Below are 25,549 nucleotides of genomic sequence, written 5' to 3'. Positions count from 1 at the left end.
AAGCATCTGACTTTGGCTCAGGTCATCATCTCATGACTTGTGAGTTCGAGCCCCACGTCGGGCTCTGTGTTCACACCTCGGAGCCTGGAACTGCTTCGGATTCTCCGTCTCCCACTTCTCTCTGCCCCTCCTCCACTCTTGCTCTTTTTCTCCTTCAAAAATAAATAAACATTAAAATAAAGAAAGAGAGTGAGTGACTGGAGAAGGCCATGTCCCTAAGAAGGCAATATTTGAACTGAGATGTGTTTGAAATGAGTGTGCAAGCCATACACACATTTGGGGGAAAAACATTCCAGACAGGAAAGGAAGTGCAGGGCCCCAAGACAGGCACTGAGCCTGGTGTGTTCAAGGAGCAGCAAGCGCACTTGCCTGCAGAGGAGTTCTGGAGGGACAGTAGGGGAGGGGCTCTGGAGAAGCCTTCCTAGGGGGCCGGCTCCAGGAGGGGCTTGGGATTTCGTTGTGTGTGCACCAGAGGCCATGGGGGAATCTGAGCAAGAGTCTGATATTATTTTTTTTCTTACTTACTTATCTATAAGATTTTAAGAAATCGCTACACCCAGTGTGTGGCTTGAACCCATGAACTGTGAGATCGTGACCTGAGCTGAAGTCGGATGCTTAACTGACTGAGCCACCCAGGTGCCCCTCGAACTTTTAATATTTAACTTACTCAAATTAAAACTGCAGCTACAACTGTGAGAAACTGGGACCCCTTGCTGTCTTACCACTTACATCCCTCACGTGGGCATAATGTGCGTCTTTTCTTTTTTTTTTTTAGTTTGTTTGTTTTTGAGAGAATGCAAGCAGGGGAGGGGCACGAGAGAGGGAGAATCCCGAGTAGGCTCAGGACCATCAGCATGGAGCCCAATCCCACGAACTGTGAGATCCCATGAGCTGAATTCAAGAGTTAGATGCTCAACAGACTGAGCCACCCAGGCGCCCCCCCCCCCAGCCCCCGCTCCAATGTCTGTCTTGGTTCTTCTTGCTTTGTGTGAAAAAAATGAGTCCTGTTTTGCCACTCCTCAGTTTGGGTAGAGTTTTATTTGGAGTGGAATATTTCTTATCTTCTTATTTTTGTAATCACTATAATCACAAATTTTGGTCTTCTAGATAGAGAAAAATTACTAGATGTTGTTAGTCAATAGGTAAAGACTGTGCATTGAAAAAATTCAATTTATTAAATGGTCTAAGACACTTAGAACTGATATATAAAATTCATGGTAGTCAGGTGTGTTCTTACCTTAAAATACTCTTCCACTGTCTGCTGTAGTCTTAGTGCTGAGTATAGATAGGATTATGGAGCTTCAGCCCTTATGTAATACTTTTAGATATTTTTCTATTTAGGAAAAAAAGTGTTGCATTAAAGGAAAGTAGTGATAGTGTTTATCTCTAGATGAGTAATGGCTTCTAGTCTTCTCGGTTGTAGTAACAGATTTTGTCAACATTTTAGGTTTGCATCTTTGTTTTGAATTAATGAGACCGCTGCTACATTAACCATATTTTTAAATGATAACCTTGATTATTTTAAAGATTTATTTATTTTGAGAGAGAGAGAGAGAGAGAGAGAGTGTGTGTGTATGTGAGGGGCAGAGAGAGAGGGGGAGAGAGAATCCCAGGCAGGCTCCGTGCTGTGAGTGTGGAACCTTTTGCGGAGTTCGAACCCACAAACTGAGATCATGACCTGAGCCGAAATCAAGAGTCAGATGCTGAACTGACTGAGCCACCCAGGTGCCCCCAGCCTTGATTCTTATAAATGACACAAGAATGGCTGTTGATGGAGGTATTTTGATTTTCAGCAACTCCACCATTCAGGATTCCAGTATTTTTTTAGGGCAATCTGGGCAGGAAGAAAATGATTTCGAACATTGCCTAGATCTGACATAAACCAAAGGTGGCTTTCTTCATGTGGAGAAAAACTTAAATACAGAAAAATACAGATAATGTAGTAAATACCAAATATAGTATAGCAAAATGTTAATAATCCATTACAGTTACTTTAAATCTTTCTTTAATAAGTAAATTGACTCAGAATTTGAAGACAGATCTGCCCATTCATGCTCCTCTCTTCTTTACTCTCCAGAGGAGCTTCGTGTGAACCACTTCCATTTTTGTCTGTATTACTTTATGTGGTATAATGATGGCATAGGTATCACTTAGTATGTTTTTGAGAACCATGTCCTGTCGGAATACAGATCTAGTTCATTCTTTTCCGTTGTTGTATAGTATTCCTTCATTAGAAAGTAGCACATTTGTTATTAGGCATCCTTTGTATAGTCTGAATAAGAACTGCTTAGCTTGTAACATAGGCTACAAGTAGCTTCCCATTTCCTAAGCTGTTCCTTGCTGTCTGGCTGTCTCTCTTTTTTGGGTAGCTTTTCTTAGTTTGACCTTAGGCCTTCCACAGGACTTTTATCTATTGAACTCTTACACTGTAGTAGAGTGCCTTGTGGCCTGTCTTTCTCGGCCGCGGCATTGGTGGCAGACGGACTTTTAGTTCTTTCTGCTTCAGAGGAGCTAGGAAACTAGTGAGTTGAATAAACAGCCTGAAAGGTGGATGGAGTCTGTTTCAGTTCGCCTGGCTTGTGGTCTGCCTCCATCGGCGTCGTTAGTGAGAATTCTGGGTGTTGACTTCTCTTGCTCTAGATTTAATGGGTGTGATGTGTGTGTCTCCGGAGATATTTATTTTCTTTACTTTATTAATTTAAAGGTTAATTTATTAATTTAGAACACTTTGCATTCTCAGATTTCTTCAGGAAAAGGATGTGTCTATGCAGGCTTCTTTATGTGTGGTTATTTCAGAATAAGAGCTACACAATTAGGCTTTCTGTTGAAATATCGGAATCCAATGCCTGCCATTAAAAACATATTGGTTGCAGAGCTTTGTTTTTGTTTCTGAAGCATTGATTTAATGTGGGAGCTAACAATTCAATCAAGAAAATGGATTAAAAAAAAATTTTCTCCCAGTGTCCTTACTGTTGAATTCATAGTTCTTTAAGAGCTTACCCTCTTTGAGTATCTGTTACTATGATATCTTTCTTTCATTTTGTTAGAGGGGGAGACTTTAAACAAAATGATCATGGAAGAATAATGATGAAAACAGTATTGACTCAAGTGGACATTTTTAATACCTCTAGCTTGTACACGAACAGCACAAATTGGTCACGACCTCACATCCCGGTTATGGAGCGAGCATCTGTGAATAGGAAGCATGCCAGGATCAGAGTCGAGTTGCCTCTAAGGAAATCTGACGTTCTTTCATGTTGTACACATTTACTGAAGCCCTTTACCACTTGGGGTGACTGTTCTAGGCCCAGCGCGTCCAGCGATGGACAGGAGAGACACAACTGCCCTTCACAGGGAGGTTTATCCTGGGCAGGAAGCAGTCAGGAGAGGAACAAATGAGCTGTCAGGTGCCCTAGAACAGCGCAGTCCTGTGCTGAAGGTAAGAGAGTGCTGATGCTGCTGAGGGAGCGGGGTTCACTTATCTGAGCCTGGTTGTACACACCGGGGAGACACGTGTGTGCAGCGTGAGGCCTCTGCGTGGGAGAGCCGGGGCCGGGCACCTGCAGGCTCAGTCGGGTAAGGGTCTGGCGCTGGATTTCAGCTCAGGGTGTCGTCTCGTGGTTTGTGGGTTCAAGCCCCACGTGGGGCTCTACACTAACTGTAGGCCCTGCTTGGAATTTCTCTCCCTCCCTCACTTGTGCTTGCTCGCTCTCTCTGATAGATAAATATACTTAAAAAAAATAGCTAGGATCATGGTGTGGCTATTCATGCAGAAAATTTACTGAGTGTTTCACTCTATATCGAGAATCATCCTAGATGCTGATGATCAGTAGTGAATAAGAGGGACAGAAATGTCTCTGTTTTCATGGAGTTTCCATTTTGGAAGGGGGAGACTTACATAAGAAAGGAAAGAAGCGCGAGGATTGGTGCACTGCAGATGGCTAGGGAAAGCAGGAAGCAGTAGGGTGCTTTAATGAAAATACACTGTCAAAGGGTAAAATTTAAAGACATCTATAAGGTGTCCAACAGGCTGTACTTTAGAGTGTCCATTTCTCGCCATTTTAATATACTTTTCCCAGGCACTGAGTCTATTGTGTCGGAACCTCAAGCATGATTTTATTGTCTTAACAAAATCCATCATCAGTCCTAGGCTTCTGGAGACAGATTATTACCTTCCCAGAAGGTAATCTTTTCAGAGTTGAAGTGAAATATGGTAAGTTGTTTTTTGGAAGGGTCGAAGAAAGGAGAGATACTGTACCTAAATTGTGTTTGCAAAAATATAAAATAATACAGCTCTTTTTATGCAGAGTGAAAAAAACTGTTTTGGAGCTAATAACTTTAAGTTTATATCTGGAAAGCTGAGACTTGATAGATTATATATCAGTTTGGCACATAAGTTATTTGGGAACACATATAGTTTGAATTTCAAAGGATTGTAGCTACATCAGGAACATATTACAAAGGAAGGATATATATTTCTAACAGCAGACTTTCATGAACTCCAGAAAAAGGAAGAAAAGCAATTTATTTGCAAAGCAAAGCATCTTTCTTCGTGTGTGTGTGTGTGTGTGTACTTTATTCATTTATGTGTATACACGTAAAATATATAAATATTTCAAAATCACATTAATATTTCATGTCAGAAATCTTGGTGGTGCTACCAAAAGTGAATTAATACAGAGTCCAAGTCCAAATACTTTCTTCTCTCTCTTTTTTTTGAAAAAATAAAAAAAGCTTTAATTTTTAAAGCAGTTTCAAGTTCGCAGCAGAATTGAGCAGAAGGCACAGAGTTCCCGCATACCGCTGGCACCACATGCACACAGCCGCCTCACCTGTCAGCATCCAGCATTTGGGTGATATGTTTGTCAAAACTGACAAACCGGGGCGCCTGGGTGGCTTAGTCGGTTGGGCGTCCGACTTTCGCTTAGGTCATGATCTCGCAGTTCGTGGGTTCGAGCCCCGCGTCGGGCTCTGTGCTGACTGCCAGCTCAGAGCCTGGAGCCTGTTTCAGTCTGTGACTCCCTCTCTCTCTGACCCTCCCCTGCTCATGCTGTCTCTCTCTCTCTCTCCTAGAAATAAATAAAACATAAAAAAAAAAAAAATGAAAAAAAAAAAAAACTGACAAACCTGCATCGGTGTGTCCTTGTTACCCACAGCCCGTAGCCGCCATCAGGGCCCAGTGTCAGGTTGTACATTTTACGGGTCCTGACAGGTCTACACAGTGACCTGCATCTGCCCACACGGGGTCACGGAGGATAGTGTCACTGCCCTCACAAACCTGGTACTCAGTCGTGCAGTCCTTTTCCCTGCTCCTGGCAACCACTGAGTTCTTTGTTTATATAGTTTTGCCTATTCGAGAATGCTACGTGATTGAAAGCATACAGGATGAAGCCTTTACAGATTGGCTTCTTTAACTTAGTAACATACATTTCAGATTCCTGCACGTCTGAATTATGGTGTGGCAGCTCATTTTAGTGCTCAGTAATATTCCGTCCATTGTCTGGGTGGACCACAGTTTATCCATTCACTCACTGAAGGACCTCTTTGTTGCTCCCAAGTTTTGACAGTACGAATAAAGCTGCTATGAACATCTACTTCCAGGTTTTTGTGTGGACGTGAGTTTTTGACTCATTTTAGTGAAATCCAGGGCATGCGGTTGCTGGATTGTACGCCAGGAGTAAGTTTAGTTTTTGTGAGAAACCGCCAAGCTGCTTCCAAAGAGGCTGTACCGTTGTTGCATCCCCCAGCAGCGAGTGAGAGTTGCTGTGCTCCACAGCCTGGCCAGCGTTGGTGATGTCAGTGTCTTAGCGTTCGGCCCTTCTGATAGGTGTGTCTGGATGTCGCACTGTTTCATCAATCCCGTAATTTTCAGTTTTTTGGGTTTCTTTTTGTAATTTGCTGTTTCTTAATGGCCTATGTGGAACATGTTTTTATTTGTATGTTTTTCCATTTGTTTATCTTTCCATCTGTAGATCTTTGCTGCGGTATCTGTTTAGATCTTTGGCCCATTTCTTGTGGTGTTTGTTTTCTTACTGAATTTCCAGAATTCTTTGTATATGTGGATGACAGTCCTTTATCCAGTGTGTCTTCTGCACATATTTTCTCCCGGTCTATGGCTTGCTTTTCTTCTTAATGTCTTGACAGAGCCCATTGCACAGCAGACTTTTTTCATCTTAATGAAGTCCAGCTCATCAGTGATTTCTTTCATGGACTGTGCTTTAGGTGTTGTATCTGAAGAGTCACTGTCAGACCCAAGGCCATTTAGATTTTCTTCTGTGTTATCATCTAAGAGTCTTATAGTTTCTTGCGATATCTATATCTATAGATCTATCTATGTATGTGTGTGTTCTAGTTGAATTGCTAAGTAAAAATGAATTGAGGGGGGCCTGGGTGGCTCAGTCGGTTGGGCATCCGACTTGAGCTCAGGTCATGATCTCATAGTTCGTGGGTTTGAGCCCTGCGTCGGGCTCTGTGCTGACAGCTCAGAGCCTGGAGCTGCTTCGGATTCTGTGTCTCCCTCTCTCTCTGCCCCTCCCCTGCTCCTGCTGTCTCTCTCTCTCTCTCTCAAAAATAAATAAAACATTTAAAAAAATTTTTTAAAAATGAATTGCTACATTTACAATCTCTTTTAAAAAATTCTATGTTGCTGTGTACAGACAGGGTGAGAATTCTGTGTTGCTGAGGTTACCCAGGTAAGTGAGGCCCACGGGGGATTCTGAATTTACTTGGAGATTTTCACTTTTGTGTTTTACAGTCATTGGGACCTGAGCTCTCAAGTTATCTTTTATAAAAGTGGTATTTGCATTTCCTGAAAGGAAGAATTTGGTCTTTTTTTCTCTGGGTGTCTGAGTGAACGAATGAATGATTACAAAAAAGAGGTGCAGTGCTTGGACTGTACATTGGTAAAATGTTTAAAGATTTAAATGGAATACCTTTTCTACAGAATGCTCTTGTGTTTCCTGCTTGATAAGTTGATCTAGCCATTTTTGATGAAATCTTCAAATTAAAAAAAATTTTTTTTTGAAGCTTATTTTTGAGAGAGGCAGAGCAAGTGGGGGAGAGGCAAGACAGAGAGAGGGAGGGATAGCAAGAGAATCCCAAGCAGGCTCCGCAGTGTCAGCACAGAGCCTGATGCAGGGCTCGAACGCTTGAACCCTGAGATCATGATCTGAGCCAAAACCAAGAGTTGGATGCTTAACCGACTGAGCCACCCAGGTGCCCGATGAAATTTTCAGTACTTGGAACCTGACCTCTTACTGTTGAGAAGTTTGCTGGATTGTGACCTTCTTTCCTTGACCTTTAAATGAGCGCTTTATAATTCCAAGGCTCCATTTTTGTAAGACTGAGAAATGAACTCTTTGTCCTTTCACTTTTGATGCCATGCATACTTCTGCTCGCATTGTATTCTTTGTTGTGTTTGCTCTCTAAGGCAGGTGAGTTCCAGATCTCCCTCCTGTCTGAGAATGTGCACTTGGGAGTGACCGTAAGTCATGCTTTCCTTGGTGGAGGAGATCGTTTATATTGTGCCACTTTCTCTAAATAACATCAAGAGCACGTCAGGGAGTCCGAACTCTCTCGTGAGCACCTAGAGACTCCAGACTTGTCAGAGATGAATATGTATAATATAGGGCGTAAAGATTATTATTCACATTGTTAAGAGAAAAATGTTAAAGACTATTCCTATTTTCTCCCCAATTCATATTGCTTCATGTATTTGACCTTCATTCCACACTTTAGATCCTTAGTTCCTAGTTTAATATAAATGTTATTTGAAATAAGGAATAGAAAATGGGAAAGAAAAATGATTAAAAGTATGCGCTGTGGTTCTAGAGGTACCAAATCATTTTTTCATTTCTTGCAAGAAAAAGTCTAACTTTGGAAGGAGATTTCATTTGTAAACTTGACTCTGTACTTTATAAGCAATGTTTAAATTCGTTGGTGATAAATGTGCATGTTGGGACAGTAAAATCCCAGTTTTTACATAATGCTTTAATGGAAATGGCAGTTTTATGAAATGAAAGTGACTAGTAAAACTCTGAATGATGCTCATAAGCCCTTACATCATTTTTATTGAGGTTTTTGTATATTCTAATTCATTAATACAGGGGAAAAGGAGATCACTAGCATGGTTTATTTCCTATAATTACTCAAATTGAATATAATTTATTTTCAATAAAATTCCTAGAGTACATGGCCCCGGGCGGAGAGAGGAGGGCGGGCCCATTTTCACAAAATGTCTGGGTTCTTACTCATGAGACTTTGCTGCTTTAATGGTCTTGTTCACTTGCATGTATTACTGGTATAGTTCCCTCTAGGTTTTTACAGATAAAAACCTCTGGAAGCCCAAGAAATCCCAAACACTTAACGGCCCAAGATTGAGTGTTAAAGGAGAAATCTGGGTTTTTTATTTTTTCCTGCTTATTACTACAAATATGATTTGTCTTTTAATAATCGAGACTACCTTTTATGTGATTCATACGGGTTGAAACATTTAATAAACTGGGGGCATTTCCAAAAACCATTGAGTGTTTATTGTTAAATCTGGTTTATTTTGTGGAGCACCTAGAAGCAAAGGTCAGTGTCGGAGATAAACAGATAATTAAATTTTGGTGGTCCCTCCCCCACCCTCAACGTCATGAGGTAGGGCACGGAGGAAGAGGCACTACAACTGAGGTGGAAAGAGTAAATGTTCTTAGTTTCATCACAGCGAAATCTCACCAGCAACCCTGTTTTCTGCTCAGTGTGCTTCAGACCGCCTCAGGGAAACGCGTAGTGTTTCGGATGTGCTTGCGGGCCATTATGAGTTCTCGGCATTCTGATGTGAAGATGCTCCCGTGTTCATGAGAATTTTTTTTTACCCCCCACCTCCCAAGACAGAATTTTATTGAAACTAGTAACTTTCAGCTTCTATCTGAAAAATGTGAAGACCTGAGAGGTTTATGAATCACCTTCCAATTGTCGTTCCCTGCCCCCAGGTGTTATATTTGGGAGTGTGCCCCTTTTCAAATGTGTCTTTGCATTGACCTGCGTCTTGTCTATTTTCTCCTCCTTGCCCCAACCTGTCATGCTGGTGCATGGAGTTTCTGCAATTTGCAGTGCCTGTGTAACGGCCAGGGACTGTGCGTGCGTGGAGATTGTGCCAGTGTAGGGGTGTGTGTATACTTTTGTGCATGTAAGTGTGTCTGTGTGTTTAGTTGCTTTCTTAGACCCCAGAAAAGCGGAGTTGTGTTTATTAGCTTTTCTTTTTTTCTTTTACCATTGCCGATGTCTCCACTCGCAGGCAAACAGAGACCTATTTATGGGGGAGAAGACATTCTCCATCTTCATCGTGAGTCAGAGTGTATGCTTTGTGGGGGGTGGGGTCACAGAGCGGCTGCCTTCATAATCCCCCAAACACTGTCTCAGCATCCGGTTTCCTGTTTCTCCCTCACTGCCAAAAACTTGATGCAAGGATGGAGCGCTGTCAGCACATGGCTGTCCCTCACGGTCGCTGAAAATCTAGGCCACAGCGAGTACCTGCCCTCTTGGGGAAGCTTTTAGTTCTCAATAAGGAGATGACGGGCTGTAGTGAGAGGGGTCGTTTTTGATGGGCGTCAGTAGCAAAGATGTTTTTGCCCACATCTGGCTCCAGCTGCAGCTACAGAACGCTGGGCTCCTGGAGGCCAAAGACACGGCTCATTGGAAAGGTAGTCAGATGGGAGGGTTCTCTTTAGGCCTTTCATTCTTGAAGGTGTGTCATTGGCCATGGAATGAGAGTAACTTCTAGTATAAGTAACTCCAAACAGTAGGTGATCCAGGAGTGTAGTTGATTCTGCTGTAATGCAATGTCTGCGTTCCTAGAAATGTCTGCGTTACACTGTATAGAGTAACACAATCAAAACTACACAGGCTACGAGAGGGAAATGACGTTAAGTGCACAGCCTTCAAAAACTTTGTGGGTCACATGCGTGCGTGCACGCGCGCGCACACACACACACAGATCGAAACCTAATAAAAGCAGTAGTGTGGTTTTACACACATTAAATGGTTAGGAAATACATTAATGCTTAAATAAACATGGCACTTCACCTTGAAAAAGACGTGGAGTTTGCCTCTGGAAGTGGCTGTTAGAAGAGTTGCAGTTTACGAGTCACTGTGCAGTGGAGGACGGAGGGCGGGTGTGACACCAGGTTCGGGTGGGCGTGGCCGCTGATGGGGCCCCTGGTGCGAGTAGGGGTGCGATTATGTGTCTCCAGGCGGCGTGGCCGAGCTGGCTGCAGTCTTCTGTGTTCACACGGCATTTCCTGCAGACAGAATCCTGCATAAGCAAATGTGAAATTTGTTTTATGCTCACATTGTCTCCCTAATATGCACATCAATCACATTGGAACAAATTCACGTTTTCAAAATAAGCTTTATAGCAGAACTGACTGTAGTTTATTTGATTTTGGAATTGAGTCCCTTTCCCTTTCTTCCTTTCCATCATTATTGATTTCTTAATTTATATTTAAGTTAAGCCCATATCAAATTGATTTTTTATACCCGGAGCACTTTTGAAGGAGAGAAGGCAGCCCGAGATTTTAATTTTGCTCGTCCTTATCCACCAGGTAGTTTCCTCCTCGGTGGATATGCCTGCCTGCCTCTGTTTGTCTATCTAGATACACACACTGAGATGTTTACGAGACGCCAGGCACAGGGCCCGGAAATGCAGAATGTGTTCTGTATTCTGGAACTTAAAAAACTGGTAGGGTATCATCCTTATCTTCAGGAGCTTAGAGTCTCATTGAAAAGTTTTAAAGGTACAGATTTGAATGTCTTTTTTAAATTATTTTTTTATTTTCTTAAAAAATTTTTTTAAATGCTTTTTATTTATTTCTGAGAGAGAGAGACAGCGTGAGCAGGGGAGGGTCAGAGAGAGAGGGAGAATCTGAAGCAGGCTCCAGGCTCTGAGCTGTCAGCACAGAGCCTGACACGGGGCTCGAACCCATGAACCATGAGATCATGACCTGAGCCGAAGTTGGACGCTCATCCAACTGAGCCACTTAGGCGCCCACAGATTTGAATGTCTTTGTTCAGTCTCCTTAGGGAACAAATGGACCAATGTTATATATTTCCTGGTTTTCGAGCACAGGAGCACACAGACCTCCCATCCCATCTCCTACTTCTTTGCAGATGTGAGATAGGAGGAAAAAGCTTGCTTGGAGGAAACACAAAAACATCCTTGATTTACATGGTGGAAAGGTGTCAATTTAAAAAAGGGTTGAAAAGGATCAAAGAGGTCTCATAATCAACCCTCCCACCAGAGTCCTTAATAAACCTAGTAGTCAGGTGTCCATGGTAGAATGGTAACTGGTAAATGGAAAGGGAAAAAAGCACGTTTCAGGTAACGTAAATAGCGTGATCCCCTTTGTTAGTTCCCGTCTCTGCACATGTGCGTAGGTACTGTTTGCATCAGCAGAGATGATGTGGAAGATCTACCATATTAGTTACCTCAGGGGACAAGGGAAAGCTTATTAACTTCCTCTTTATACATCTTTTATTGTTTGGCTTGTTTTAAGAAGCATGTTTTACTTTTTTAATTAAAAAACCTAATAAAGTAGAAAATGAATAAATAATAATAATAAAAAATACCCTCAGGGCACTGAGCTTTGTTTCATCTTCCCAGTAGCCTGAGTAGTTATAAACCCGAACGTGATGTCTCAGGTGTGGGCTGCCTCGCAGGACTCTGAACTTGCTGTAGCCTAAGATGACATTATCTTTCTTGGTAGCAACACCGTATTGTTAGGGATTTCCGTGTTTGTAGACCATTAACACCTCACAGCCTTTCCTACATCTGCTACCCTTGGCATACTCTGCCCTTGATAATCATTTTGGACTCCAGTCTAGTCCTTCACATTCTCCCTGTTAGAGTTCTTCTTCTTATTGTGGAAATCAGTGTTTAACACAGGTTGGTTAAGAACTGGCCGTGGATACAGGCTGCCTAGTTCAGAGCCTAAATACTTAACCACTAACTAGCATGAACGCTTAGACAGAACTGCATATTCCCGGGCCTCCATTTTCTCCTCTGTAAAGCTGCAATGGCCATAAAGTTGTGTGATTTCGAAGAGACACTGGGGGTTAGAACACTTACCTAGGTGGCCTGGTGGCATGGTGAGAACATGCTGGATTTTAGATGCTATTGCTGGTGCGTTGACCTCATCCTTTCTGCCACCTGAGATAATGGGCTAGCTTTGGATCTTGCCTCTTCCTCCGACCCTACTCCGTTTCCCTCACGAGGTCTCTAATCTGGCCCTGTCTCATTCCACAGGTCCCTTCACCGATGTCGTCACCACCAACCTGAAGCTTGGCAACCCGACAGACCGGAATGTGTGTTTTAAAGTGAAGACCACGGCACCACGTAGGTACTGTGTGAGACCCAACAGTGGGATCATCGATGCAGGGGCCTCGATTAATGTATCTGGTAAGTCGTGAGACTGGAGGCCAATAGGGTGGGCTCAAAAGTCCCCCTAAAGCCAGTGGGGTAAAGTTTGCTCTTGGTGTAGCAAATCAAGGCAATAGACTTCTCCCTCAGCCTTCCACCCTCTGACTGAAAAGCTTAGTGGGTCTCACTCACCTGTTGGTCTTTCCATAATTAATGCCTCTTTGGTTTAATGCTTACAGCCTTCTGCGCCTCAATAGTTGGAGCAAAATGAAAGTGGTAACTTCAGACTTTACTTCAGAATGAGTTTGGTTTTCACTCTCTTGAAATTAAATCTGCCCTTTGGCAATAAATAAAAAAGGGCTAAACAAACTTAATTTTACTTTGTGGGAGAACGCTAAATGGAGTTATTTTCTTATTTAGGCTAAATGGTTTCTGACATTAGGCTCATGTCATTCCCAATGATTGGTGACCACACTTTACTGACTGTGAAAAGCTCAGGGAGATGAGGGCTGAGGAGACTGGAATATATTCAAGGGCGTAAGTTTTGTGTGCGTCTGATGGGCTTTTCTTTTTCTGTCTGAGAATGCATGTATTTTCCAAAGTCCAACTTTTGAAAAGATGCTGGTAAAGTGCCCAGATTGAGAATTGGATTTAGAATTAAGGAGATGTGAGTGATGGGTTTGAGTTTAAGTGTCCTTTAGAAATGGAATAAACTCGCAGCTCATTAGAACTTCTGGATCCAGGGCGCCTTTCATGTCTGTGCAGGAGCTGTGGGGGCTTGTTTATCTTGTGCGTATCAGGAGACTTTGTGCGCATCATTAGATGCTGCTGCTCATTTGAAATGGGTACCTGACTGGCTTTTTCCATGACAGATTTTGACCGTGATGCATTTGGCTATTCATTTGACACCTAAAAGAAAATGATTCACCTCTTTGGAAAGATATAAGGTGTTTCATTATCTGATCATTTCTGCAAACTCTTATTCCCCACCTCCATTGGTCTTTCTCATTATGGTGCTCCCACACCAGCCATCGCCCTGTGTGCTTCTCTCTGAGGCTGTAAGACCTGATCCGGACTCTTGAATTGGGTTGTTATCCAGGAAGTCAGGAGGGCGAGAGCCAGATTTTATTGAGGGTCTCCTTTGTGCTGGGCCAGCACACACATTGTCTCATATAATTTCTGTTATCTGCCCGGTGAGGAACACATCATTACCTGCCTTATACTGAGAAGGAGACCAGTGGCTGTAGGCTCATGAAGCTAGCAAGCGACAGAGCCAAGGTGTGGATCATTTCTGCCTGCCTCTGAAGCCCAGATGAGACTTCAGCAGCCAGAGAAAGGAAGGGGTCCGCGATGCTGTCATTTCTGCTGTACCCCTTGGATCCATACGGTGTCAGTTATTCTGTTGAAATCAAGGGTAGCTGAAATCTTTTATTCCCTTTTATTGACTTATTTTTTTCCCCTTCATTTCTTTGCCCATATCAGATTTGAGTCAGTAGATGAGAATTACCAATTTTCACAGTAAATAAGGGGCAGCAACATGGTTTCTCAATAAAATAGCCTCAACAGGCAGTTGTACAGCGTAGGTGTGCTTTCCAGGATTAAATAGAAGTGTGTGTGTGTGTGTTTCAGAAGGATTCATCCTCCCCACATCACAGGAGCGTTTTTTAAAGTAATGACCGCGGGCATTTGTTTTGCTTTATAATTACCTGGTTAAGGAAGACCCAAGATTTTGTGGTCGTGGACTTTCTTTTGCACATAAGAAGGTAGGGTGCAGAGAATGGGTGTGATTATCTAATGTCACCTGGGTGATTAGTGGCAGAGCTGGTATTTGAAACCGGCTTTGCTCCTGATTCAGTGGCTCTTCTGTGACAGGAAGCCGCCTCCACTGTGTCGTGGGGCGGCCCCACTTACAGGTGAATGTAAACTATCAAGTACTATGGTTCTCAACACGGAATGTACTTGGAGGGAAAGTGATTGAGTCATAAAATGTCCATGTGTCTACAGGCCTTACTCCTAGATGAAACAGGATTATGTTCGTTATCGAAGAAGGGCTCCCTTGTTTTTATTTGGTGTGTATCTATCTCAGTGCTTGAGGTGCACGTGGGTGAAGCCAGAGGTCATTGCATTCTGGGTCGGCATCTCCAGTTGGCAAAGGAGGCTTGTTCCCATTTGCCGCAGTTCTATGTGCCGAGGGGCCATTGTGTCATTTATTAGACATTCGTATCTTGAGGTAAAAAGCACTGGACTTCTCCAAGGCCCTCTTAAAATGCAGCTGTATGAGACGTCTTGGTGAGTTCCTAGAGTTCTAGGTTCCTTTGGGAGAGCAACTGTCCTCAGGACCAGAAGGGTACCTGCAGACAGGCAGTGCAGAGTCCAGAAGCCAGCCTTCCCTCTCCCCAGGTGTGTACCTGGCTAGGCTCGGCGCTGCCCACCTGCCTCAGACATCACTGAATTTGAGATCTGGGAACCAGAGCAGCAAGCTTAGTGGTGCCCTTTAACCTGTTGGCCAATCTTTGGCTGATCCATTAATGTTTCTAGGTTGTAATTTTCTTATTTGTAAAACGGAAGGAGTCCTATCTGTCTCCCAGTGTCTCCCAGTGCTGTGTTGACTGAGTGCGTGGTACAAGAGGGAGATGGCATTATTTTCCCACTAGCTTTGACAAAACCTGGCTAGTTTTTGTTGAGGATGGATTGTACCTATTTGAATTGCTATTTTAGGAATAAATAAATTCCATACATTTTTGGTTAATTAATGGAGTTTTTCTAATTTTAAGGAGAGATACTTATCGTTTTTCTTTCTATGATGTGCATTTGTCTTCTGGTGAAAAGCCTCTAGTGAATTTTCAAATACAATCTATAAAAAGGTGGTCATCAAATCAGCTTACAATATTACTACCAGTGCTGCCTGATCTACCACTTAGATTGTCCCAGCACGCCTGCAAAGGACAAGCCTAGTACATGATTTCTCTCCCATTTCTGAAAACTCTCGAGATGTGCTCTTAGGGAAGGTTATAAATCATTCTTGGAGAGAGTGGGGCGGGAAGGGAAGGAAAGAAAGGGAAGAGGAGGAGGAGGTCCACCCAGGTCACTGGCCAGGGGGCCTGGGGTTTTGAGGGCACACAAATCAGGGTTGTTTCGGGGGAGGGGGTGGGACTTCGTAGCTGTCAGGTGTCTTTCTGACACACCCTGTGACACTTTTCTCAGCTTTCAGGGACGCCGGGTATTCAAGGGAGCTGACTTCGTGCGTCAGAGGCCACACTCTGACCTGTCCTGTTATTTGCTTCACAAGATGGCAAATACTTATTGAGTCCTTAAAAACTAACAATTCTGTTTTATTAACTTAGATGGTAAGGTAATGCTTGGAAACCGGCATAACCTACATTTTTTGTGTCAGTAGATGAAAATGTGTGGATTTCCCAAAGGAGTGATTCGTGGTCTGGTCACCGGGTCCGGGGTGGGAGTCCTTTTCTTTGTCCTCTGTGGATGCCTGTCTCCGCCCTTCCTTCCCGAGGCCCGTTCTGGAGTCTGTGCCTGCTGGACGAGGCGGGGTGGCGGGTGAGGGGCGCAGAGAGCTTTCTTTTTGCGTTAATTGGCCCAGAATGCCATGGTTTTGGCCCTTGCTCCTTGATACACACCATCTACTAGAGATGGCTTTGAATTATTCAAATCTGGACCTCAGCAAAATAGCTACACTTAAATGGAGATTGGAGAAGAGGAGATTGGATTTTTTCCCCTCTGAGATTTTAAATGCAAGGAAAATAGAACTTTTTGAATTAATGAATTGTTTGAAGCGGTGGGGGGTCTCCCCATTTGTTCTAGCTTTACAAAATTAAATCTATTTTCTGAACTGTCTGGTGGGAAAATATTTTTAAGGTAGATAATTTCTGAAAATGTCTTTGTGGTAAGCTGTTAGTGGTTGTGAATTTTTTTTTTTAATACTGCAGTTTAATAATGAGGGAGTTTTCCATTAATATTCCAAACCATGTTTGCCAGCGGATACAGCAGGTGAAGTGGTAAAATTATGGGCCCATCAAAAATACTTATGCTTCCTGTAATATGATATTAAGTTTAATATTTTTATAACCTCCACTGAATTCTAATTTCACTAAAGTAGCGAGCATGCTTCCATTTGCAGTTCAATTATGCACATTGGGTTGCCTTTGTACCAAGCAAATTAGAAATGCAAAATCTCTGTGTGGGGGGGGGGGCATTAGAAAGAGTCATTAAAAATACCAGTATTTAGGTATAGATACACTTTAATAAGTGTACCCTGGGAACTGAAAATGGATTAAAGACAAACAGAAATCTACTAGTGTCAGAATCTGTACTTTAAATTAAAATTCAAAGAATTAAGGAGCAGTATTCACTCCTGACATATAGCTCTTTTCAGCACTTATTTCAATCACATTTTAAAGCATGAAGTTCTTCCAGTAAAATCCCGAGGACAGAGAATGAACATCAGCAACTCTTCTTGGATGGAAACAGTGGTCAATTAATGTAATTGGGTAGTATTGCAATTGAGAATTAATCCTTTTAAGATTTTGCTGACTCAGTTTAACGGAGCTGCCTGCTTGCCCTGGACCAGTCAGCCTTGGGCTGCGGCTTTTAGGTGATTAGCACCAGCATATAAGTGCACTGCCCTTAGAGAGAGAAGTCAGCTGTTCATTTGTCAAGTGCTGATAGTAGGAGCTAAATTTGGGAGGTTTGGGCATCTTAACAGCAACATTCTTCTTCGTTTGATCATTTGCTTTGGAAGTCTCTGATAAGCGAATTCTTTTATAAATGGTTTTCATGAGTCAAGTTTATTACTCTCTGATAAGAGCAACTCACATTCATACTTAAAAGATGTCTTTAATCTTTTTCACCAGATGAGAGATTCTGGTGTTATACAAAAGGAAATTAATAAAAATTCAGCTTAATTATGCTTTTTAAGATATTTTAAAAAGTTTAGTGTAATATTGAAGTTTCTTAAGAAGAATCCTGTGTTTCATTTTTTGTGAGCATGACACGATTTATTTATTCTTTACATTTTCAAAGAGTGTGATCAGGAGGACCTGTCTGGGACAGAGTCCACCGCACTCAGTGGAAGGCAACTTCAGCTTTCTGCAGAGTCCCCAAGGAGCAGAAATTAATGAGCAGCCAAAAGTGATGTTCTTTTCACTGATTATAGTTTCTTGGGTATTTACACACCTGAGCTCCTTATCTTGACCTTCCTGTGTACCCTTACATTAGACCCCCCGTTAGCCTTGTCCTGGTGTTCAGCCCATCACAGGCCGGGATGAAGTAAAAGGGCTCTGGGAGGTGGCCACGGTGAAGGGCTGGACAGGAATAGCACAGAGAACGAGTAGGAGAGAGGATTTAGGAACCACAGCAGGGCTCTGGAGTCACATCAGCTTCAGGGCAAACTGTTCTCCGAATTCCAGTTGATCCATCCTGGGGGCCATGGTGGTCTGAAGTTGTGTGTAGTGGGTGTCCACAATCCTCGGAGTAATCAGGAAAAGGCTATATTGCATTCCATTATAAAGTATTATAGGAGATAGGAAAGTATGTTGGAATTTTTAAAAAGATGTGTATCTTAAAAGATGATAATTTGTAAAAAAGAGTGAATGAGCCCTGTGTTTTGGCCAGTGCCTGCATCTGGCACATCTCATCTTCCAGTGGCACCGAGGTACGTTTGTACTCGTCTCTGCACAAATAAATTAACCAGACAATGGGAGTTTGTTATCTAAGACGTTCTATACTGAATTGGAAAATCTTATAGAGAACACAGAGACAATTCAATATTAACTTATTTATAAATAGTTAAAAATTATTTGTGTGCTGGACTCCTAGTTCCATCAGTAGCTCCCTGGATAGGCAGAGTCCAGGAAAGCAGTTATGTTTTCAACACTTTGAGAATCCTAACAGAAGTAATACATTTTCTCATGATAAGGGTACGGAGTCTAAAATGCTGAGTTGCTTTGCTTTAGGCTAGAATTGTTTCACCTCATTGTGGAAATACTGGTCTCTTAAGCTGATTGTGAGCTCTGACTTGTTTCTGATTAGCTTAACAGAGTGGAGCAGTGACCACATTACTGTGCCACACGTGCAGTTTGCTGTAGACTAGCCGTGTGCACAGGCGATAGGAAGGGAGGGAGAGAGGGAGACGGGGGGATGGGAAGATTGGAAACCACCGTCCTAACCCACGGGTACGAGGGTGAATGGCTCTGGAGGTAGGAAAGAAGGGCAGCCAGATGGTTGAGGGTTATAAATGGCTTTCTCTCTTTGTGCTGCCCCGAGGAGGTTTCTGGAGGGAGCACAAGTCAGGAGTGCTTTGAATGTTGGAAGGGAAGAAGGTACACACCTGTGAAGCAGTGAGAAATTAGCACCCAGAAAGTGTGATACCAGAACACGAAGTCCTGCTCTCAGTCTAACTGGGCGGAAGGGTGGACACGTGAGAGGGAGTGTCGGTATCTTCACGTCAACAGTGTCCACTGGCAGAATAAGGCTCCCAAGTAAGGAGGGTGTGAGACAGCTTTCTGGTGGGAGCCACAGTGTGAGGCGACGTACAGAGCATGCATTCTCCAGGTGTGGTCCCTGGGCTGGGCGGGAGGATCAGGATCCTGTAGACACACGCGTTCAGGGCCCCGCCCCATAGCTGTTGGATCAGAAGCTCTGGAGGTGGGGCCTTGCCACCCGTGTTTTAACATGAGCTGCATCCAGGTGATTCTGATGTATGCTGAGCCTTGAGACCCTCTCATTACCAAGTCAGATTAGTGGGTTCAGCCCTGGAAAGTTGGTATATTGAGATGTGAGGGGGGCAGGAAGACCAAGAGAGACATGCCAGGTACGGCCGACATGATCAGAAGAGGCTTTGGTCGAGACAGAACACCCTGGGTATGGGCGCGTGGCCAACACAACGTGTGCCCGGGTTGTGGGGTCAGACCAGGAAATAGGAGGAGACTGGGCGGAGTTGAACTGATTTTCTTTTACTCGGGAAATAGGATTGTTCGGTAGGAGGGTTTTGGTCTGAGGAACATGGTGACGGTGAATCAGTAGGGTGTGTCAGGGGAGATTAAATTTATGGGGGTTTATGGCAGCTGTGCAGGATGACTTGATTGGGAGAGAAACTGGGAGGAAGGGAGAAGATCTCCTAGGAGAGAAATCTAGATGTCACTGGAGGCCTGAGCTGAGATTGGGTCACGTAAAATGAGGAGAGAGACCTCTTGAAGGTAAGATTATGACATTGGGGCGCCCGGGTGGCTTAGTTGGTTGCGCTGCTGACTCCTGGTTTCAGGTCACTGAGTGTGGAGCCTACTTGGGATTCTCTCCCTCCCTCCCTTCTCTCGTTTTCTCTCTCTCTCTCTCTGCCCCTCTTCCCTGCTTGCATACTCTCTCTCTAAAGTAATAAATAGATAAAAAGTAAAAGATTCTGAGATTAAAACATAATAATAACGCATGTGCCGTGGTGCTTGTGAGACCCACTGGTTTGCCCTGTTCGCACCGTGGTGCAGACGGACGCGAGGTGTGACTGCCTGGCTTCTCGTTGGAGCTTGTGTGCTGCGTCCAGACAGCTCATCCCCTCTCTGAGGGGGGCGTGGGGCGTGGCATATATTCTGCATTTCTTCTCTTTTGAAGAAAGTCTGACCTTGCCGGCCCTCTGTTTTATGACCCCCAAAGATCCTTTCCTAACAGGACCCCGACGCGGCAGGCGTGGTTTCCTAAGTGTTAATGTTGGCGAGCGGTCTCCTGGTAACCGGCTTCTTTTTAATGTAGTAATAGCGGATACATTTTAAAAGTAGGAGAGATGGTTCGTTTAAGAGGGTTTTATCATCAGTGTCTCTGATATTCAAGTGAAATAAATTAAGTTAATGGGAAGCTCTTTTATAGCCTGTCACAGAAAAAAGTACATAATTTCTGTCACAATTTGCATGTATGGGGCTGAAAGAACAAACGATTAACAACATTTATTCTGTCATGTTCTCATAAAGTTCCAGTTAATAGGGTACAGCAAACCGGACTGGGCAGGAGAGGAGAGGAGCTGAGAAATACAAACTCTCTGACCTGAGTTGGGGGCAGTGGTGAGCAGGGGGTGGGTTCCAGGCACGGCGAGGGTTTATGAAGGTTCTCAGGGTCTGTGTGGACGCTTGCTGTCCTCGCTCTGCCCGGCTGCTGGTCCCGAACCCACAGGAGACCGACGCTGGTAGGTGGCGGGCAGGAGAGGGGCCGGGCGCCACCTTGTCGCCTGAGCTGCCCGGAGGCCCGCCAGCAGGCCGGGGTTCCCGCTCTCAGCTCACCGCCCTCCCGGGTGCGCTGGGCGTGTTTGTCTCTGGGCCCCACGTCCCTGCCTCTCGGCCTGCGGCTGTCTCCAGGCTCTGTTAGCGTGATTTGATTACGGCCTGTACCCACTTCTTTGTGTTTTTACATTCGTGTTGAATTCTGTGGTCTAAATGTAAGTGATACCTTTTTAGCGGTTCTTTCAGACCACACGACAAGGCGGTGGCTTGGGGGGTAGGATGTTCTCTGGGCCTGAAGCTGTGCCGGTGACGCCGGTGATGCCCGTGGGTGGCAGGGGACCTCCGCGCCCTCCTGCAGGGATGGAGCTGGCAGCCACAAGGAGGTTTGGCTAGTGGAGCACAGGGGGCCCTGGCCCCATTCCTGTAGCAGGTGTGCATGTACACGCGTGTGTGAGCGCACTCCTGTCTCTACCCAAGGCCTGGGGTGCGCTGGAGCTCACAGCTCGGTTTCTGGGAAGTGGCTTTCTCTTTTGTTTATTTATTTTTAAGTAATCTCTACACCCAACGTGGGGCTTGAACTCACAACCTGGGGGTTAGGACTCCCACACTCCACCCACTGAGCCAGCCAGGAACCCCAGTTGCTTTTCTCCTTTAAACTGCACTTTCTCCCAAGAGGCACTACACGAAGCTACCAGCGCCTTGACCTGAATGATTTTGCCAGACCCTTCTCCTGCTGGACGGGCGTGTGAGGCAGCTCGTCTGGAGTAATAGCTCTCAGTTTTTTGGTCCCAAGACTCTTCTCTTCCTGGAGAAACTGGAGGCCCAGAGAGCTTTTTCATTTGTGGGTTGTATCAGTATTTATCATATTACCCATTAAAGTGAGGATTTTAGAGACTGGTAATTCATTCAAGCACATGAGTAAGTCACTTATATGCCAACAGTGACATTTTTAATGAAAAATAACTTTGAAAATTTAGTGAGAAGCCTTGCATTATTTGACGTGTTTTGCCAACCCCCTTCGTGTCTGGCTCAGTAGCGGATAGGCGGGACTGTCCCATGTGCTGTAGCATTTCGCCTGTTACAGTGTGTTGATGTCGTGAGTGTAGGTGAAGGGAAACCGCTCCGCCACGCATCTGTGGTTCAGAAAGGGACGAGTGTTTTCAGTGGCCTTTCCAGGAAATTGTGGACATCGTACTTTAATACTACACCAAAGCTTGGCAGGTGGCACTTTTCTTAACATTTAGTACAGCGAGGAGCCTGAAGCCATGTCAGTGAACTTTATTTCACTAAAATGCGTGGGTCTCTTCTTGCACTTGGAATGGATTTTTGAATCCCGTTTGTTAGCTGAATGCACGTCTTCCAGATGCTGACATATTTCATGACACAGCATCAAAAAATGGTTAATCTCATCAGAAAAGTCAAGTATTGGAAAAACTGAACTTTTGATGGCAGATGCAGGTCTTCCAAGAGTCTTCTTTTTGGTACAAAGCTTGATTTTCTCATTGGCAACTATTATATGTTTTCCTTGAAGTGATCATTTTCGAGACAGTACCTGCCGTCCACCTGGGTCTTCATGGCCATGGTTTTTCTGTCCTTTGTTCTTTCAAGTAAGTGGTGTTCCCGGAGGAAGTTCTAGCCCTGCTCACGAGCCATACGGTTGTACAGCCACTCTCCTGGGACAGCCGGGTGCTGTGCGCACTCATATTTCATCGTGCGGAGTGTTCGGATGTATTGTCAGGGGTCGAAGTTTAGTAAAATTATTAATTTTTATGGCTTCCTCCAGGTTATTACTAAGTGAAAGCAGCCTTTATTTTTTAATTTTTTTTAATGTTTTGTTTATTTCTGAGAGACAGCGTGAGCCAGGGGAGGGTCAGAGAGGGAGACACAGAATCTGAAACAGGCTCCAGGCTCTGGGCTGGTGGTCAGCACAGAGCCCGATGCAGGGCTCGAACCCATGAACTGTGAGATCATGACCTGAGCCGAAGTCAGACGCTCAACCAACTGAGCCACCTAGGCGCCCCCCGACAGGCTTTTTTAAAGGCTGCTTTCAGGGTGCCTGAGTGGCTCAGTTGGTTAAGCATTTGACTTCGGCTCAGGTCATGATCCCATGGTTGTGGTTTCGAGCCCTGTGTCGGGCTCTGTGCTGACGGTCAGCTCAGAGCCTGGAGCCTGTTTCAGATTCTGTGTCTCCCTTTCTGACCCTCCTCTGCTCACGCTGTCTCTCTCTCTTTCTCAGAAATAAACAAAACATTAAAAAGAAAAGAAAAGAAAAAGCCTGCTGGGGTGCAGGATACCTGATGCAGGGTACTTGTGCTCTGCTTCCACCCTGGCCGGCCTTGCGGATCTCAGCACCGGCAGAGGGACAAATGTCTTGGTGTTGCCATGACCACACTGTTGACTTTCTGGATCACTCCATGGGGGCTGGGGGGCCATGGGTCTGTGGATAATGCTTTGAGCAGCGGGGGGTGGAATCTGACTCTGGAAGCAAAGCCAGTGTTGGAGCTCCGGCTCCATGCCGGCCGCGGGGTCTGAGTGAGACGAGGGCCTTTCTCAGCCCATCTGGGGGGCAGCACGGCTTGTTAGGCAGGCTGTTGCAGGGGCCGCGTGGGAGGAGTGACGAAAGCGTGCCTTCTGAGGGGCCTAGTGCAGAGGAGGCACCGGTGTGGCCATCTCCCTGCCCTTCCTGGGACCTTGAGCAGGCACTGGCGCTGTGGGGGCAGGGGAGGGTTGGGAAGGTCAGGTCTGCCCTGGCGTGTGCCTGCAATCCAGTGGCTCTCTTGGCTCTTCCTCCTTGCTTGTCTCCAGGACTGGAGAGAAGGTGGAAAGGGAGCAGCAGGTCTCTCTGAGGCTGCTTGTGTGGAGGGGACTGCCTGGCTTCTCGGGACCCATCACTTGTCTACGTGGGACCCGCTGTAGGCTGAGCCAGCTTCTCTGAGAATTGGCAGTGTCTTCTGATGGCTGTCGTCTCCTGAGCACTGGGGACTCTTTACAGATCACTCTGGTTCAGCCTCATTGGTCTCCATGGTGGCGGAGGACGGGGGACGTTCGCAGCTGAGAAGTACCATCTCAAGGGTGAGGCGCGCCGTGCTCGGGCCATCTGAGTGTGGTCTAGGACAGAGTTCACTTCTCTCCCGTGCTGACACTGCCACAGCATGCCTTTGTCACGTGAGGTGAGACCGGAACTTCCCAAGCCCTCACGTTAATTTTCAAAAATGAACATCTGACAGTAGTTTGAAGACGGTGACCAGCATCAGCCAAGGTTGACAGTCCCTGCGCAAGAAAGATGACAGTCCGTGTGAAGACATTGGCTCCTCAGTTTATCACGTGGGTTTTCCTTGTTGCAGTCTTAGGGGTGGAAAAAGCGTGATGGGGATTGAACTTTGAGAAGAAGAGTCTGTGCTGTTGACATTGCTAGTCTGGTCGTCTGTCCTGTAGGTTAAATGTCAAGCCCCTGTGTGGCTGACACCCCAGGTCTGTCCGCAGGAGAGCTCTTGCCGGCTAAGCGGTGCCGGGGGTTAGTGTGTTCCAGGCCCAGACCCACCAGCAAGGACTGCTCTTTCGGAGGGAACCGTGCCTTTATGCCTCCAGGTAGAGTGGCCTTGTGTCCTCCCCGCTGGTGTCATGCTGGCTTGGTACTCAGAACGTCTTTATTGGATCTAGACTTGATGTCATGTGTGTATAAGCCCTGAATTTTAACAAGGCTTGCACGTTATTGATTTTTGTCCTGAAGAAGTCTCCCAGTAATGCCTCCTGTCGCTCCGAGCCCGCATATATGGAAGCATTTGAGTGTGTTGTGTCGTTAGATTGCAGCGGCGTTTCCCGGTCCCCAAGAGGGAGGGCGCTCTGCCCGCCCCCGCACGGATGGCGGAGCTGTTGGCGTTTCTCCTCCCCGTCGTGTTGCTTTAAGGAGGTAGTGGTGGCGCTCCGGGTGCAGAATGTGAAGCTGTCTCACTAGAGCAACAGGTGTGGCAGAAGGGGTGCTGCTGGCTTGCACTTGGCTCCTTGTTGAAGTGGTGCTGCATCCTGACATCGTGACCTTGAGAAAGTCGCTTCCCTTGGTTTTGTCTCAGATTCTTCATGTGTAAACTAGGGTTCAGGACCCATGCTCCTGTCGGCTACAGGGGGCGTTTGGTTGTGGGGTGTTAGAGTGGGGCTCAAAGGCAGGACGACACTGGCGAGCCCCCTGCAGAGGTGCTGGCCGAGAGGGACACGGCCTGCGCTGCTAGTGGGCCAGGACCCGGTCCCTCGCGGAGGACGCCTGCGTCTGAGTGTCCGCTCCTTCGTGCTCTGGCACGTCAGTTCACCTTTCTGTGCCTCGCTCTTCTCACCCAAAAACGGGCCTTAAAGTAACTCCTATGACAGTACCTGCCCCTCGGAGGTTACCCGAGGTTCAGAGCCCGGTTCCCTGCACGTGGGAGACGCCAAGTCCATGTTGGCCCTGATCGTGGTCTGGGCTGCAGGCGGCCTTTTCCTGCATGTGAGAAAGTTGCGTGTCAGGGAACTTAACCAGATGTGTGGTTTAGCCAGAGCCTTACAACAGATGCTGCAGTATCTCAAAGGGGCTGCGATTTGGGTGCCCGGGTGGCTCAGGTGGTTAAGCATCTGACTTCATCTCAGGTCATATCATGGCTCGTGGGGTCGAGCCGTGCGTCGGGCTCTGTGCTGACAGAGCCTGTCTTGGGTTCTGGGTCTCCCTCTCTCTGTCCCTCCCTCACTCTGTCTCTCTCTTGAAAATAAATATTAAAAAAATAAAGCAGCCGTCATTTAACGAGGGTGGGTTCTAACTAAGGAGGCCAGTGGGAAAAGGAAGGTGTCTCCTCAGTGCAGTGGGTGTGACTTACCCAAGGGAGTCTTTCTGTGAGATTCCTCTAGGTTTGGGGAGAAAAGCTGAGGTGTACCGAGTGGTGTTTTTCCCTCGCTGTGAGTGTACAGG

The 25,549-nt window shown here is 45.4% G+C and overlaps 1 protein-coding gene across 1 annotated transcript in view; it reads left to right on the top strand.

Annotated features, from left to right (window-relative positions):
- VAPB (VAMP associated protein B and C) overlaps window positions 1-25,549 on the top strand; it is a 54,140-nt gene that overhangs the window by 16,412 nt on the left and 12,179 nt on the right. The window contains exon 2 of the mRNA XM_039236870.1: window positions 12,287-12,439. Coding sequence (XP_039092801.1) covers window positions 12,287-12,439 — 153 coding nt within the window. The remainder of the gene's footprint in view (window positions 1-12,286; window positions 12,440-25,549) is intronic.

Source organism: Hyaena hyaena, unplaced genomic scaffold (genome assembly GCF_003009895.1).
Source record: "Hyaena hyaena isolate Hyena2069 unplaced genomic scaffold, ASM300989v1 scaffold_119, whole genome shotgun sequence".
Classification (NCBI taxonomy): Eukaryota; Metazoa; Chordata; class Mammalia; order Carnivora; family Hyaenidae; genus Hyaena; species Hyaena hyaena.
Note: the sequence above shows the minus strand (reverse complement) of the source record. Positions and strands in the feature narration are given on the sequence as shown.